Source organism: Apus apus, chromosome 1 (genome assembly GCF_020740795.1).
Source record: "Apus apus isolate bApuApu2 chromosome 1, bApuApu2.pri.cur, whole genome shotgun sequence".
In the NCBI taxonomy this organism is placed as follows: domain Eukaryota; kingdom Metazoa; phylum Chordata; class Aves; order Apodiformes; family Apodidae; genus Apus; species Apus apus.
In genome coordinates, this window is record NC_067282.1 from 193,343,249 (window position 1) to 193,362,128 (window position 18,880).

General features: G+C 36.6%; 1 protein-coding gene across 1 annotated transcript in view; it reads left to right on the plus strand.

Moving 5' to 3' along the window:
* The window catches only part of CCDC146 (coiled-coil domain containing 146), a gene marked incomplete at its 5' end in the record, with an annotated part of 79,986 nt that overhangs the window by 21,720 nt on the left and 39,386 nt on the right, over positions 1-18,880 (plus strand). Inside the window, one exon of the mRNA XM_051624130.1 lies at positions 15,873-15,955. Within this exon, the coding sequence (XP_051480090.1) occupies positions 15,873-15,955 (83 nt within the window). The remainder of the gene's footprint in view (positions 1-15,872; positions 15,956-18,880) is intronic.

Consider the following 18,880-nt stretch of genomic DNA (forward strand, 5'->3'; position numbering starts at 1 on the left):
AGGAAAAAAAAAAATCACTTAGCTCTGTGTTATAATAATCTTCTAACATCTGTTTCTTAACATCTGAGAGTTTTAGAAGTGCTTTTAAAAGACAGACTATAGTTTTAGCACAGCAGGTGGAACAGGTGAAAAATAACCCTTTCCCAGTTTGAGGTTTAGCACAGCAATACCTTCACTGACACTCAGTCTGCTTCTTATTAAAACCTTTTTAAACTTAACAGATGTATTCATGACAATGATTTACATCCCAGAGCATGATGAAACACACACATAGTTTTGGTTCCAAACATTTTCAGGAAAGGGTCATAAACTAAGGAGGGTGAGCAACACTTTCTATTTAATCTAGCACTGCTTCGAATAGTTACCTGGAATATTCATTATTTCATTTTATTTTTTCATTATTACAGTTAAAATTCACTGTCATCTGATTCTAAGTACTTTTTGTTTAACCTTTCTAAGTGGACGGAAGGGAACTTAATATCCCCACTTCAGTGCATAGGATCCTAACTGTTGGATTGGTTGTCCAGAAAACCCACAGCAAGGTCTGGTGCTCTGAATAATGTCCTGAATTCTAAACCTAAAGCAAGGCAAGGAGCTAGGGAAGGAGCTCCCATGGCTCCTTCAGTTTGAGGTATTTTTTTCTATATACCTTTTTTATTTATTTATTCCTGCTTTCCTTTTTATTGTGCCTTGTATCAGCTTGAAGAGTTAATAATGTACTGTGAGTGACTAATCACAGCAAATGGAATACTTTGGCTCCAGGTGACAATTGCCATATACTTCCTCATTTTTATTCTACCTTTGCCTTTCTCACATGGTGCCTCTGAAGTTTTAATATCTATGTCATTTTCCTTGTGCCTCAAAGCAAGGTTGCATGGACACGTCTTTGTGCACTCATAGTTCAGTAAAGAGCCAAATAACTTGTATGTGTGAAGGACTTTTATACTTGTTCTTGTTTAGTTAGTCTAGTCTGAACAATTTCTTTCCCTAAACCCTATTTGAAATTACTCATAATAGAGATTAAACATTAAGCAGACATTAGTCATACACATACTCCATAAGTTCATGATCTCTGGAAAGTTACTAGCTTTTACAGAGATCACAGGCTTATATTGGTTGATAGTACAGGAGGGAGGCTTGGTAAAAAAATGTCACTTGTCTAACCTGTTGCAACAATTCTTTCAGATTCCTGCATAGTGCAATGGTCTGGGCACTTTCTTGGGAAATGGATTTTGGATCTACCTTTCCCATATTCTAAATGAACATTCCAGCACCTGCCACGTTGCTTTTAGTTATGAGACAAAACTGTGTATCTCCCTTTCAGATGATGACATTTCCCCAGCAAGGAGGTGAAAGACCTGGACTGCAGCTTGGGTGTAAGACATTGACATTTGGTTTTGTTAAAAATGCATCAAAACTGAAATGTTTGTAATGGTAGATGGAATGTAATAATTTAATTTGTGAGTAAAATTTTATTTTTTTAAATTTGACTTACAGGATCCCAAATATTTTTTTTCTGTCATTCTAAAATCAGATATTAACAGAGCCTTGTTCTCCTGTATGACTGTAACTGTCAAATTGAGGAAAGCTGTACCAGCCTCTTTTGATGAGCTTTAGAAAGAGGATTCCTAAATCCTTGTTATTTGGGAAGGCACATTCCTCCCACACTGTTGTTTGTTTAGTTCACAATGAACTCTGCTATCTGCTGTGTGACTTTGGATTGGACAAACTATTCTGTCTCTGTAAAATAAATAATAATTATCCTTGGTAGACCACATCTTATGAATTGCCTTGAAATGTTTAAATGCATATCAAATATTGTTATTTAGGACTACTGTGCTGCATTGAAAGCCTAACATATAATTTGAACTGAGTGACTTCAAGAAGGGTGGAAATTTCTAGTGCTGCTGAATGTCAAAGAAAATAAAGTTCAGACAGGAATGTGTGGTATCTGAGCTTTTCAAATATCTTTGTCCTAAGACATTAATTCCTTGGTCCTTTATATATCTTCATTTTGGGATATTTACTTCCTCCTTTGAGTGAGATTTCTGTAATCTTGCAATGATTGACTCTCCTCCTGATTCTGTGATGAGTCTGATGTTGTGCTGCTAGGCTATCAGCAGGGTGGAGCCCAAAAGACCCATTTCTCCCATCAGGTATGTGTGTGCTTCTGCTACCTGGAGATGTCTTGTAATTGAGGACTGCTCTTTCTTCATTTTCAGTCAGAAGATATCCATTCCCAGCAATTTGTCAGGACTTTCTTCTTCCTTCAGGAATTCAAAGCAGTAAGCCACAGCCCCTTTGGTTTCATGCTTTTTATCTTCCTTGGGATAAATGAAGCAAACTTTCAAAACTGCATTTTCCACAAATGTTTGCATTTAGCAGGAGCGCTGAGCAATCTTGTAGGGTAAGATGCTGATGCAGGTTAACTAATGACAGAAATACTGGACCAGATCAAAACTCAAAACTTCAGTTTGCTTATAAATAGATTTTCTTTCCAGATGGCTTTTCTAGATCTCTAAAGTGGTCTGTAGAGTACCTCAAGGTTTAACATAGTTAAGCAGTCACAAAACCCATACCCCAATCTTTCTCAACTGTGAAAGGCCCTAACTGAATAAAAAGTGATGACCACAAGTCAGAATTTTCTATCAAGGTCTTCTGTTTGGTTAAAGGTAATTTTCTTATAGCTTTTAATCTCTTTATAGGATTTTGTTTTTCCTTCTGTGGACTGAAGAGATATCTTAATCTTACAGACATTCCTAAAGATAAAATATCCGTTAGCTCACTATACTCTTAAATTCTACTGAAGATTTTAATTCTGTTCCCATTACTACTCAGTGGTTACGAGGTTAAAGAAGTAACATATTTTGGTTTAATAGACTTGTCTTAGTACTGTTTATTCAAAGTTTATCAAAAGCAGCATGAACCATTTCCCATGATTTTTTGGAGCAAGGTTTTTTACTGGCAGATCATGGAATGAAGGTCAAATAGAAAATAACAAAGTTAAGACTATAGACAGATGTTAGTTTAACTTAGTGACTATGGCCATTTAAAACACAACAGCTTACTATCCTTTTGATTTCTGGCTTTGTGATGGGGGTTAAAATCTCTAGAGTTGCAGGTTCGTGTCAGCAGTTCAAATGACTGATACAAACAAACCTGAGCTCATTCATATAAGCCACTTTGGTGGCAGAGGTGGGATGTGTTAAGAGTCAATTGTAATAGCAATATTTTTGATGTTTTCTGTAGACTTCAGTGATTCTGTGATACATTTTGTTTAAGAAAGAGGATGGAAAATTATTAATGTTCAGTTTTTCCGATAATGTGGAATATATACCAAAAGTCCACACTGGAAACTAATTTTGATTTAGGATTCTTTTTTACTGCTTCAACCGTTTTGTTTTTTTTTCATTCAGTAGCCATTCTTCGTGCTTTATTTTGTCCACTGGATCTTGGGCCTTCCTGTTCAGTTTCCTCATGTGTCTGTGAGAACACATCAGAGCACAAAAAGGAAGGCAGTCAGTCATATTTAATTTTATTTTAATTGTTAATAATATTCCTGAGACACAGATTACATAGAACTAGTACCCACATGGATTCTCTGTCTGTTTAAATTGGTCTATATTTATAAATTCTGGCAACAGGCAGAAAGGCAACACTCACATAGAGCATGTAAGTAGAACACAACGTATTTATATAAGCAATTGTAAATGTAATACATATAACAAAATTCATGTGGTCAAAGAATATCACTTCTTATGTTAAGGCAAGGACCATATTTGTAAGGAAAGAGAGGTCCATGAGACTAAGTTCCTCTATCTTTGTTCTGTTTCTCCCATGACATCTGAAGAACTGCCTGCCCCAAATCTAGAATTTACTGCTCAGTATTTCCTTTATCTAAAGCCACAGAAGGCCCTGTAGGTGGCCAAGTACATGGAGAAAATAAACCAGAATGCAGTCTAAGATCAAAGTACAAATTCAGAAGCCCCTCCCTGCTGTGTCTTTTTCAGGAAAATTCCTTTTACATTCCTTCAAAACCCTGCTCCAATAAAACCAGCTGATGTCAGACTGTACTTTTGAGGTTCATGACCAAACAGGGGGCAGCAGGAAAGCTGCCTCCTTTCCTGAAATACCTGCCTTACCAGTCTCTGATCACCCCTGTTAGCCAGCCATGCAAGACAAAACTGGCTGCTGGATGCAGTGTTTTCTTACCATTGCATTATCTTAATGCTGGCTGATTTTTATACCTTCCATGCTTTTTCCCATGAACTGGGGGACAAAACTGTTACAGGAATGAATTCCTGATACTATTTTTCCTAGTTAGTTATTTGTTAGTTTTAGAAGGCTTTTCAGCAGTTTATTTTTCATTAAAGAATTCCTGGCTGATCCGTCTGTAATTAAAAAAGTAAAATTGTAAAAATTCTGTATAAGGCAAGATAGTGCTATAACTACTGGAACTAGGTACATTACTGCTTCTCTTGTGTGTCTGTACTTCCCTCTCAGTTTTGTCTTGCTTATGTAGCATCACCTGTATGTAGATTTTTAATGTGAAATACTTTGTAGTAGACTATGAGCCTTTCAATGCTAATATTGGTATAAAAGACTCCATATTAAAGTGAGTAGGTAATAATAATTTCTCAAGCTAATTTTTTTTTTTAGTATTTGACTTCTGACTTCTGACTCACTGGCTTGTATGTGGAACAAATGCAGCCACGTCACTTTCCTTTTGACACATAAGTTCAAGGAACCATAAACCCTATGCCCTCACTTTGTGAAATACTGTAACGCTATAGCTCAGAAGTGCATGCAGGCTTCCTGCTCATTACAGGAATGTTTTTCTTAGAATAGGAAAGAGGGTAAAATAATTGGTGAAGCATTTAATGAAATACAAGAAAACCCACCTTGTTAAATTATTAAAATTATTTTAGCTTCAGGATAGAAATGGCTTAGAAATTTTTTCCTGTAACAGGTACTTTCAAGGCAAAATGGATTTGCATATAAATTTTATTGTATATAAAAGTGCTTATTACTTTGTTATAATTTTGCTCATCACAAACATCAGGAGAGAAATGCCTGACAGCATTTGTGCAACCAGCAACCTTATGGGCTCAGGTATCACTGTTTATCACCTAAACTAAGAGTTGAAAAAGATTCAAGTCAAATCTTCTACTTGAAAGACTAATAAATGGGCTTTTCCTGGGGGCTTCCCACACTTACACTACAAAATCTACTCACCATGTATGAAGGTATCAATGGGAGGGATTTCACCTTATTTTTTAACTCTAATGACAGCATTAATTTAAAAATTGTACTGCATTTTTCTTAACCTTCTACCATCAGAGCCTTCCTCTGGAATAATGACTGATTGCTTAAACAAGGCATATCCTTCCCTCAGTATCTGCAGCGTAGCTGTTTCTGTCTGTACTTTTAAATGTTTCTCAATCTACAACATGGAATGCAGAATTGCATTGAAATTGTGATAACTATGATTTATGTTGTAACTAAATATTTATAGTCATAAATGAGGGATTTTGATCTTATTTTCTTAAAATACTTTGAAATGTGTGCTGAAGCCTGAAATACTGCTGAGTAGAGAAATTGTAGGTAATTTTAGAAAGTGTTAATCTTCTGTAATGCCGTATGGATATTTGAGGCATATTGAAAAATGAGTGATGTAGATGAATGAATAAAAAGTATAATGATGATATTTACTGGGCATATATAAATTGTGATGCAACGCTTTAAATTTAAAAAAAGGACATCTAAACATCTGGTGCAGTCTGAGCTAGTTAATCATCTTTGGCTCCCTCTATTGTCAAAGGCAAGAAGGAGACTCATTGGGGGTGTTGTTTCTTATAAATGCTGGAAGGCAGTCTGAAATAATGTAATGGGTTAATTTTGATTATTAAAAAGAATCAGAATCTTAAATACACTGGCTTCTTTACACACTATGTTCTCTTCTATTCTGGCATCTCCTTTTTCCTTCCCTATACTTCCTAAAGTTTAAAGGCAATACATTTCAGTATTGAACTGAATGGCTTGGGAAAAAAATACGCAAGTGAGACAAAATAAGGTAATCAATGTTTAGACTCAGGATACTTCAGGACAAGTCAGTATCTTCTTTTGGGTAAAATGTAGAGAGGGCTGTTGGTGCACCAGCAGAATCCAGAGACTGTCTTATAACTGGTGCAATATTTATTCAGCAACTGTATTTTTAAAACAGGACCCTGAAGTAACCTGGTTTGACTTTAACACTGACCCTGCTTTGAGCAGGAGGTTGGACTAACTGGGGCTCAGAAGCTCCTTAGAGTCTTAATTTTTTCAGAACCTACTCCTCTTTTGTATGGCATGATGTTTGGGGTTTTTTTTCTTTATTATGGGTTGTAATAAAAATTATGTAAACCAAACATTCTGGAAAATGAAAAAAAATACTTTTTTTTCTTTTTTTTTTAGTATGTAGGGCCTCTGCACAGACTAGAAAATGCAAACAAAATTTAAAAATTGAAGTAATTGCATTAGTTTCTTGCCATTTAAACTTTACAAATTACCTGGAATTTATGTGTAAATAACAACCCTGTATGGCAAACTAACCTGTTACAGTTTCCTCTACTTGGAAACCTGTTTCCTAATGCAATCTGATTTGAAAACACTTTTATGTTGACTTTGGGTTGCAAAAGAATATTTGAGGAAGAGAAAAATTCTAAGAAACTGTCTCACATTGTGGTGCATTCTTCAAACCCTGTAGCAAAAAGGGGGAAGAAGGTGAAAACTGTCCAATGTATTGTTTGGGAAGTCAGGTTAAATTGTCATAGAAGTCCTTATGAGCATTACATTCTCTGGCACCGGGACTGCTTAGGCTTTAGAGCAGGGTTTTTTGAGATAAGTCTATTGCTACGCAGGTTACAAAGACTATCTCTATAGGTTCTTAATGGTTGTTCTTTCATTTTTGAGTGCTCCATCTTGAAGTATCCGGGGCTTCAGAAGTAATCAGAGGTCACAGAAATTCTCAGAACCTGAGAACAATGTAAACCATTATATTAAACCATTTAGAAGCCAAGTTAGTATGCTGGAGTTCTCATTTTATTGTTAGCAAATCGCTCTCAGTTCTGATTGATGGCAACGGTGATGCTAAGGACCTGGAGCAGACACTCCTAGTTTTCAATTTCTGAGTAGACAGTTCTGCACTGTTCTAGGAAAAGTGCAAGTTCAGTTATAAACTTGCTGTGAGCAATGGGCTGAACTTGAGGAGAAAGCTTCAGTTCCCTTTGAGCATTATCATGGGTCCCAGCTTTTGTCTACATAATTCGGAGGTGTCAGGACCAGGCAAGCCAAACACCAGCAGATATCCCTAACTCACCTCTCCTAAAGGATGAAATGGATTCTGTGGATACTGATGGGTAGAAATTCAAGAGTCATAGCATGGCTTCAGCATGCTGGCAGCTCATGAACCCCTGCCATGTAGACATAACACCTGAAAAGCCAATGGGAGATGGTGTTGCCTTCTTCCCAGACTAAGAAGCACTTGAGCTGTATGGTGTCCAAACTTTGGACCCAGTGTGGGTTTTCACAGAGGATACAAAGCTTTCTGTTCTAAGAGGAGCATTTATCCTTTTTCTTCACTGAATGTTTAAACATTTGACTGTTATCCAAGAGTTAAGAAAAGCTCTTCAAATAAACAGAGAAAATTCCAAACCTCACATAGCAAATTGGCTAAGTGGTTAATACTATACTGAAATCCTGAGCATATACAAACTATAAAATATATTAATCACTTGATATGTTTCTATTATCTCCAATTACAGGCAAAAGAGTTGTTTGACAAGATGTCTCAGATGCTTGAAATAAACAACATTAATATAAAATGTTGAGTTGTTATATGTGTTAAAATAGCACAAAGTGTAGTCACAATGACTTGTTATAATTACAAAAGCTACAGCTTAGAATTAAGAGGTAGAAAGTGTTATTATTACAGTCAAGTTTAAAATGCATTTTAGTTATTTCCAGTATCTGCAAACATAATTAGAAACACATGTTAACTTCATCATTTCTCTGAAATGCAGAGATTATAGCAACTTGTTGAAATTAAGTCTTTCCTAGGAAGCCTTCAGAAGTTTCACTTTCATAATGATTATGAGTAATTTATGTTAATCAGTATTTTTTTGGTGGTGGCTGTATTTATCTTCCATGCTTTTCTTGATGTTTTTTTTATAAAAAGAGTGCAAGGATTTAGAACAACATTCAGATTGCCTCCTCTCTTAAAGTTTAAAATTTGGCTCAGTTTTATTATTTTCTGGAGTGTCCCAAAAGAAGCTTAAAAAGCCTTGAAATCCAAAACAAAGAATGTTGAAGTTCTTACTTATATCACATCTGTGTTACAGAAAACTTGTTTTGAAATTCCAGATGAGGACCTTGGTGTATTGTTTTGAGGTGACTATCAGAAAGAATGGAATATAATCTGTTAAAATGGAGAACATAAAAGTCTACTGCAGTAATGTGGGGGTTGAGGAGGTGTTGATTTAGTTAGAGCCAGATTCCATAAGTTTCACTCACGTGGAAGTGTCCCTTATGTATCAGGTAGGACCTCTCCCTTCTGTGGTTTTAATTCCCATTCATATTCTGATACCTTCCTTGTTTTACCAAGACCTCATATATATCCACCTTCCAACCTCAGAGAAATTACCATGGTCCCATGTCCAGAGGCTATTTGACCTGAAGTCAAACTGGAAAGACATACAAGAGCTCCCTCAATTCCACAAAGATTGTGTGTAACCTCAGATTATGCTCACTTTTCCTTGGAATTATCTTGAAGACATTTTGAAGAGAGTTCTGATGGTGAGGTGTTAGTAGGAAGCAAATATGAACTTATTACTGGTACAGATATAGGGAAAAGTTATGTAGGTGTACAGAGCAGTTATCTGAGCACAAGTACTCTGTTTTTCTCACAGATCCCTATACTTAAAATGTTCCTGTCCAAAGCCAGAAAATCCACCTTTTCCTGCTAGAAAAATGTAAAGGATGTGCCCTTCCCTTTCCCCTTTTCAGCAAAATCTTCCTCCACAGTCTTTATCAAAGGACAGGATTATCCAGTATTATTATTTCATGGGACTTTTCACTGACTGAAGGAAACAAATTTAGTTTGGAATTTGGACTTGGGTTTTGTTTTTTTCTGTTTTGTTTTTCTAGTAGAGTAGCCAAGCTTCAGATAGTGATGTAACATGGAAAAATGTAACAAAGTTAGAAAATTACACTAATGTTAATCAGTTAAAGCTAAGTGTAAATTTTAAAAAGGGTACTTTAATAGGATAAAATACACATAACAGAAAACTTAAATTAAAAGGGAAATATACAAATAAATCCTCTAATAAAATACATATGTCCATAATTTTTATGCAAGTACATTCCAGAGAATACAGGGGAAAATAAAGCAAAAAGTTGCCAAGCAACTATCCATTAGCAGCTAAATCTTCATCCAACTTTCCAAGAATTGTCCATTTAGATAAGGAAAAATTATTTTAGTTTATCCAGAAGATCTATCAATTTGAGGTGTGTTTAAATGTATGAGGTCCCAGTTCATTGTATAATGAGAAATAAAAGCAAAATACAGTTAAGTACAACTGACATGGAAAGAAACTGGAAGACTCAACAGTATAAGAATACTTGCTATTTATCCAACTATATTCCAAAATTGACATTTGAGACCACTGGTATAACAAAATGATCTCAGTTATTTCCAAGGCATTATGGTTAAAATAAGACTGGAAAAAAAAGAAAAAAATAAAAAAGCCCTCAATTGCTATTCACTATCTCTTTTGTTTTCTCACCTTTTCATCTTCTCACTCATTCTTTTCCTTTTCAGTGTAGCAATAAAATGAGTTGAACCAAGGACAACCACCGTTTTTCTTACCCCTGCACTAAAATGAACTCTGAGTGCATTCTGGAAGGAACAAGGGGGAGTGAAATGTAACTTCTTTTTTAAACTTCGAATATGAGTCTTGTACACAGCTTTTTTTATAAACACATGGCTAATAGAGATCAGGCAGACCCAAGAAAATTAACACAAAGCTTCATTTAGAAATGTTATGTTTGTGTGTGTATGTACATATGTAAATACTGTTGGCTATTTTACTAGGAGTTGTTTTGACTTGTTAGTTCTTTGAATTGTTATGTTTTTTGAACTAACTTGCAAGCTTACTTCCCTAAGGTTGAAAGCTGGAAGGTTTAGTACTCTTTACAGTCACTGCTGCCAAAGTGTACTGGTTTTTTATTTATGCAAACATATCTTGCTTGACCTCATGTTTTTACCAATTATCATAGAATCATTTAGGTTACAAAAGACTTTTAAGATCCCTGAGTCCATCTGTCAACCTAACACTGCCAAGTCCACCATTAAACCATGTCCCTAAGCACTAAATCTACATGTCTTTTGCATACCTCCTGGGATGATGGCTCAACCACTTCCCTGGGCAGCCTGTTCCAGTGCAGCTGTTTTTACCCAGCAAAATATACACCTGTCTAAGGCATAAGCAGCCAGTTTCTCTGTGAGAATGCTGTGGGAAGTGGTGTCAAAGGCTTTACTAAAGTGGCTTGGTGAGTACTTCTGCCAGCTTCCTCAGTATCCTTGGGAGGATCCCATTGAGTCTCATAGACTTGTGTGTGTCTAAGTGGTGTATAAGGTCACTAACAATTTTCCCTTGGATTATGAGGGCTTGGTTCTGCTCCCTGTGTCTTTCAGCTCAACAGGCTGAGTACCCCCAAAAAACCTGATCTTACTATTAAAGACTGAGGCAAAGAAGGCATTAAGTACCTGGTTCTTTTCCTTATCCTTTGTCACTGTGTTTTCCCTCACATCCAATAAAGGATGGAGATTCTCCTTAGTTCTCCTTTTGTTGCTAATGTACTTATAGAAGCATCCTTTATCAATTTATGGCAGTAGCCAAACTAAGTTGTAGTTGGGCTTTGGCCCTTCTACTTTTGTCCCTGAATAACCTCACAACATTCTTGTAGTTCTCCTGAGTGGCCTGCCCCTTATTCCAAACGTCATAAACTCTCTTTTTTCCCCTGAGTTCCAACCCAAGCTCTCTGTTCAGCCAGGACAATAATCTTCCTACCTGCCCGATCACCTTCGGGCACACGGAGATGGCCTGCTCCTGTGCCTTTAAGATTTCTTTCTAAAGACCATCCAGCTTTCTTAGACTCCTTTGCCCTTCAGGACTGCCTCCTAAGGGACTCACGTCAACCAGATCCCTAAACAGGCCAGATTCTGCTCTTCAGATGTACAAGGTGGCACTTCAGCTAACCCTACTTCTTACTTCTCTAAGAATCAAAAACTCATTTCCTGATGGCTGTTCCCAAGACAGCCTCCAACAGCCACATCCACCCCTGTTTGCAAGCAGCAGGTCTGGCAGGGTGCCTTTCCTAGTTGGCTCACCAGCTGTCTCAAGACATTATCTTCCACACACTCCAGGAACCTCCCAGACAGTTTCCTCTCTGCTGTATTTTATTCCCAGCAGACATCTGGTAAATTGAAGTCCCCCATGAGAATAAGGACTAGATATCATGAAACCTCTACCCAGCTGCTTACAGAGTATTTCTTCTGTCTCTTCATCCTGGTTGGGTGGTCTATAAAGGACTCATTAAAAAAAAAAAAATTAGGAATATTGTAGGTGATTTCTTACATCAGATTTTCATGTTGCAATTATTAGGAATTACAGGATGTCAAAAGTAATAAGCAGAGTCTTGTGTTACATGTGCCAGATGGGCCATGGTGAGGTTTAGTTTTGGCTTTAGGTGGGTTTTTTGGAGTAATCTTTGTAAGACTCTTGAAACTAGATTTCATAGGAATCTTCTGAGCTTTATCCAAGACAGTTAATACTCTCTGTGTGTTATGTATGTAGTATAATTTTTTTAATCACTGGTAGATATAACAGACACAAACATTTTTACAAAATTAAAATAGTCTCATCGATGTCAGATCCAGATTTTAATTATGCATCTCAGATATTCTGCATTTACTCTGCTGTTGCAGATCATGTGTCTCATTTCTTACTGGTCTAGTTGGTAGGGTTCCCTGCTTGTGGCAGGGGGGTTGGAACTTGATGATCTTTAAGGTCCCTTCCAACCTTAATGATTCTATGATTCTATTGATCAAATGAAATGGAGTAGGACCTTTAGAAACTGTAGATGCAGGTCAATGAAATAAAGTGTGCTTATACTCAGGATGTATATGTATTTGTGTACTTAATATATGTTAGAAGTCTGGTTTTTTTACCAGGACACAGCCAGGAAAGAACAATTTTCCATCTATGCCCATAACCAACATCATGTAGCTACAGAGGAATAAAATTATTAACCTTTATTTCCAGTGCGATTTAATAATTAATGTTACTTAATTAAAAGATGCCTTTTATGATAGTAAAGACAAAGATGAACCTAATTTAAATTAGACAGCATCTCAAAGGAAAATTTGAGTCATCTATTGCAAACATTCATAAATAGAGGTTAAAAGAAATATTTATGAATTCTGGCTCTAATTTAGCTTGTGGTTTTTAAAATAAGAAATCTAATGCTGAACTTGAGCAGTAAAGCTGTATGAATGTTTTATATTATGGCATCTGCTTACAAGAATTTTTATATACTTCTCTGTTAAATCTGTGATCCAGATACAAAAGCTGTAATTTAAAGTGGCAACTGGCATCCAGAAATTCAGAATATGTGTTTAAAGTTCCTTGGTGATGTTTTACTGTTTACATCAGTGTAAGTCTTCTGACTTAGGAATAATTATTGTAATACCATATAATGCTTTATAGGTCCTATTAGAATTATTGTCCATTTCCCTGGTTTCAGAACAGAGCAAGTCTGTGAGCTTATGGAAGGAAGACTAAACTAAATTAACTGGCAGATAGGAACACGTTAGGACTCGAGGCACTGCCTACAATGTATTTTTTATAGTGATATACTGGCTAAGAATTTCAGAGCTTAAATTTCAGTTGAATCAGTCTAATTTATTTTTTACTATTGATAATAGTATTAGCTATAACAGATTTTTTTAAAGGGTAAATGGACCCAGAATGTCCATTAGCTAGTACCTACTATTCAGGACAAAATCCGTTGTAAGCACCAGCACATAAAATTAGGGACACGATTTAATTTCTGATTCCAACAGTTTCTTATAAAGCCAAATGGAGGTAAACAAAACTGCAAACAGTGATTTCTGTGTGTTTTGTTTTGGAGGTAGTATGGTAAGACTCAATGTTTCAGAAAACATTAGTTAGGGAAATAATGGTCACTCTTTCAAGTATCCCTATTTAAGTCAGTTTATGTAAGTGAAAAATTATCCTTATGAGTAAAGATTTGCTCTGGATTGTTACCCTTTGATTACAGTTTTCTAAATACTATTTTGATAGCTAGAGGGAAACTAAGTGATGTTTTTCCTTTAAACAAAAATGTATTAAAAATACGTGAGGAGATGATCTGGAATGGAACATCAGAGGCAGATGCATATCTGCATGGATAGGGAATAGATCCCTGCTCATTTTCACCTTCTTTTGGAAAAAACTGTTACTCAAACTTTGCTGACTGTGCACAACCGTAGTTCCAGGTCCAAGGGGGAACCTGCTGTCATTGTAGTCCTATTCCTAATTTCTGTTATCAACGGGCAATGTGTTCTGAGACTGGATATCTGCTATTCCTCAGCAAGATAGATATATGTAAGAAAAACAATTGCTACCCCTATTCTAGGCATTCTGTGGATTTCTGGGAGCATCCATTGATTCAGTTAAAATCACTTCTGAGGTTCACTTCATTTACACATCACCCACTACCACACAGTGGGAAAAGCAGCCTGGAAAGCATTATATATCTGTATATCAGGGGCATCGTTCCTCATCTGGTTTTATGATGACAAATAATAGGATTTTTCTACAGTAGACTCATGCTTTTCCTCCTTTCTTCCACAATTATTTCTTCCCTGCAAGCTGTTGCCTCTTTCTTTCCCTTCTGCCTTCCCAATAACCTTGGAGAAAACAGTAGCTGGGCTTTAATAACAAATCCTGGAATCAGGGTAGCCCAGCACTGACTCTCTGGTGGCTCTCCAGATAAAGTTTTGGCAATAGAAACTATCTGGTGATTATACTTTTTACAGAAGTCTCACCTACTTTGACATAGTGGTTAAGCTGTGTCATATGTAGTCCTCAAAGCTATGTCTTCACATTGTATAGAACCAGAAGTTATTGGAACAGAGCTCTTAGCTCTGAACTGAACTGAGAAATTAAGTGTAAAATATGTAAAAGGCTTATGGATGCATAGGTGAAGATATAGCCTCAAGGACAAGCAAGTTTATGTCTGTGGAAACATTGTCAAACATGGCTTAAGTCTGCAGTGAGAAGCTAAGCAGTGTGAAGCTCAGAGGTACAGAACAGATAAATGTGGAAAAGAACAATTAGGAGGTGCCACCCAGATAGGACAGCTATACCTACAGGCAAATAAATAATAGGATTAGATAGGGAAATACTTCCTTTCTCACAGAAGAGCTGATTAACATTGGGAACTTCAGTGAACAGTCTATTTGGATCATAAGGGATGCCAAAATAAACATGTGAGAGCTGCTTATCTTTAATCTTATCCAAATAAAAATTAAAGACAGATATGCTTTCCTTTTCTCAGGGCTGCAGACAGCAAAGATTGTCTTTGCTACCATGAAATATTCTGCAGTGGATCTTAAAAAAAATACATCAATCAAATAGCTATCAACAAAATCTATACTTCCTCTGGCATGTTCACTTGGGTTCTGCTGCTTGACTGGTTCCAGACAGTTTCTCTTTGATATTCAAGAAATGAGAATGTACAGAATAGCCCACATATGAATCTCTTAAGTGGCCCTTAGCTCAGCTTATCAATAGGCCCTTCTCTGGTAGCCGTGTCATACATAAGTGTAGAAGTATGACTTCTGGGATTTTCCTGGTGCTGTAGTAATTTTGTTTCATATTTCAGATCTGCGCAACCACATTTCTTGGCAGGTTCCCATAAAAGTTGCAGGTTTGACTTGTTGCCCCAAAAGGGCAAGCTATGGACTTTCTTAGAGCCAGACCACCTTACGTAGTTCTCCTTACCTGTAACCAAGAGAGGGAAAGAAAAGGTTTTTCTAAAGAAATATCCCAGGAGATACCGTCATGTTGCTGCTGTGATATTTTCCCATGGCAAAATTTGGCTCCTAGTCCTATTTATATTAAGAAGGACTGACTCATTGGCCCAAATTACTGTCCTCAAGACACCTGAGGAATCACCTCAGCGATGGATATGCTGCATCCCACACATACAAGTTTTTTAGTACTAAATACATGGAGTGGTTTTTGCTGAAATGCCTTCACAGGTATGTAAAACAACATGTTTATAACCTGAGGATGATCTAGCTTGAGCCCAGCTCCAATTTTTACAACCGTGTTGCCTGTGGAGGCACCAATTTAGCACAAACTGGACTTAAAGCCTCAGTTTCACCTGCTCAGCCCAGCTGGTATGTACCAAAACTGAGCCAGTTAAGCAATGTGGAAAACAGGTAATTTAGAGCCTGAGTTCAAAGTCAAGACAGAATTATAATAAAATATTAATTTATACAGAAAATCAGAGAATAATGGTAGTGTGGGTAGCACTGTAGTTGTCACAGACACATTCTTTATATTCTTATATTTTGGTTTTGAATTATAATGTAAATAAGTATTTTTTCATCTGTGTATTTGATTTGGTTCTGTGTTTGAGTTGGTATGTTACCAAAGACTGTAGAAACTAAAAGGCTGCCAATTATAGTTATAAAAAAGTTGCAACAGAAAGAAAATATTAGAGCTTAGGAGATTTCATAACTGTCTGTTTCCCTTCCATAGCTATGTTCTGTTGGAAAAATCACAGACGCCAGAGTAGCTGAGCTGAAGGGAAAGTACACCCTGCTGCATAACACTGTGATAAGGTACCATGTTCCTTTTTTAGACTTCAAGTAGCCAAAGCATTACATATTTAAAGTTAAGACGTTAAGATCTAATTATCATTTAAAGCTTTCTTACAATGATTGTTCAGAAAGAGGAGGCAAGAACACAAGGTTGAAAAAACAATAGTGTTTAATAGGAAGATTCAAGGTAATTTGGGATATTTAAATACTTGTTTGAAAAACATTTAATATTTTTTTAATAGAGGCATGACAGTGGCAATGGAGGGAAACAGAAACTGCAACAGATAACATACAAGTTTACAATAAAGATACATTTGGAGATCATGTAGCCAGAATTGAAACATGTGAAAAGACTCTGACCTGAATTTTATTTTATTTTATTTATTCTATTTATTACCCTGAATAGTGGTAAGTGCTATGTAATGTAAAGTCATTTGAAAAGGTATTTCCAAAATCCTGAAAACACAGTTTTTCTTGAGTTTAGCTGAGTTTTCTTGTTTCATCTTAATTAAATAAGGAGTTAGAATGTGGCCCTGACTCTGTAAAAAGTAATCTGGCTTTATTCAGATTACTGCATAGCAAATGTTTTTAGGAAGCAAAATTAAAACCATCACTCCTAAGTTGGTTCAACTCCCTGTAAAATGCAAGAAGCATATTCCTAATGCTCAGAACTCAGCATATGTGGGATTTGGATCAGTTGGTTGAGATGGTTTCTACCACATCAGTGTTAACAGAGCTGAAGGAGAAATCCAGTAGTTGCTGAATTTCATTGACTTTTAGCCAATGTTATTTTGAAAACAGTCTTTGGCTGGAAAAATGCGATTTATTATTATTACATATTTTACATATTTATATAGCATTATTTTAAATAGAATATTGTTTTATATAAAGACAATTCCTTTGTATGTATAGAAAGTGGAACATGACCTGAGTGAAAACAGGACTCAGCTGTCTTTTCTGTCACACACAAAACTGCTATAAACAACATGCACCGAGAGCATGAAAACGTTAGATGGTGGATTACTTCTCTCATTCTTTCCATGGTTCTCACAGGAATACAAAATTGCCATGACCCTGTAAGAAAGTCAATTGGAGAGAATCAAGTCACACTCCTTGCTTATAGTCTTGTGTCAAAGCAGAACACCAACGAGTGAATAAGTACTAATTCCCACAGATAAATTTCTCTTACTGCTAAAAGAAAGTAAGAGGAATTAGTTACCAAAACTTTGGGGTTTTCAGACATCTAAAGTGGCATTTACTTGTCCAGAAGTTAACATCAGTGGACACGCACATCTGAACTAAGTATCTAGAGTCATTAATGGTCAATAGGAAGAAACAGGGACCACACACTTCCTCCTTACATAGACATCTGCAGGTCTTTGGTTTTTACTTTGGGTATAAAGAGTCACAGAGTCACGAGCTGTTGGGGTTGGAAGGAACCTCTGAAGGTCATCTAGTCCAACTCCCTGCTAGAGCAGGATCATCTACAGTAGATCACACAGGAACGTGTCCAGGCAGGTTTTGAAAGTCTCCAGAGAAGGAGACTCCACAACCTCTCTGGGCAGCCTGTTCCAGCGCTCTGTCACCCTCACAGTAAGGAAGTTTTTTCTTATGTTTAGCTTTTAGCTTGAACTTCCTATGCTCCAGTTTGTGCCCATTGCCCCTTTAGTTCTTCATCCCTACATATGCAATGGTCTGTGGATCAAGAACTTATTTTTTCACTTATTAAGATTGATTTCAATCTCTTTCCTAATTAATCCCCACCTATCCCAGTGTTGTTACAATGCCATGTGGAAACAAATTATGCTGGCTGTGGTCATCAAGCTGTGTGTATTTTTTCCTTTAGTGGCACACAAATATCTCAATAAAGTCTCACACATCTTGAGCAGCACAGATCCCTGTGACACCTATGCCAAATGATTGCAACTGATTTCCCTGATATCATCATAGAATCATAGAATGGTTTGAGTTGGAAGGGACCTTAAAGATCATCTGGTTCCAACACTCCTGCATGGGCAGGGACACCTCCCACTAGATCAGGTTGCCCAAAGCTCCATCCAACCTGGCCTTGAACAAGGAGAGGGCTTCTCTGGGCAACCCAAGACAAATTTGTCTAATGTGATAAACACAAGGAGTCTGTATGCAGATAATTTCTGAGGTTGTTGCTAGAGTACAGAGTTTTAAGTTTATAGCGTGGTTGTTTATTAAATGGTCAGTAGTCCTTTATTTCTTGGTTTCAGTTTTGCACAGTTTGGCATTCTGAAAAACTGAGAGATGTCAAATGGAAGATAACATCTTTGATAAATTTCTTAAGTGTTTTATGTGCTTTTGAATTTATGTTTGCTGCACAGCTGAAATTCTGGGAACAGGCTGTCATCCCATTCTGGTGCTGTCTGACCTATGCACTTTGCAGTGAGGCTGCACCTCAGACTGATGTACCTGAGCTCATATTTGGCTCCTGAAAACCCATTTGGTCACACAATCATGTGAACCTAATGTGAATGTTCTGATGATACACCAAGTTGTAAGAAAGTCAGGTAATAATGATAGTTCACTGACAGTTTGTGAATCTGATCTTCTTAAGCCTATGTTAAATTATTAATCGCTTCACAAATTCAAAAGTTGACACATCAGACTTGGTACTTTTGCACTCATGTGATTCTAGATGTGCACATGGTGTAGATGTCCAGTTATCTTTCATTGTCTTCCATTAAATTTAGAATTCCACATGAAAAACTACTGTTGTCCACTATAGTTAGCAAGATCGGGTCTAGATTCAATGCTCAGTTCTTGTTTCTATTTTTATCTTTTTATTATATTGAAAAAATCAATAATAAGAATTTGGGTTTTATGGAAGAACATCTGGTTGTATGTAATTTTGCATAAAATTTATGGTTACCAACTATATTTTCTCCTAAACCAGCATCCATTCTGTTGGAATGAAAG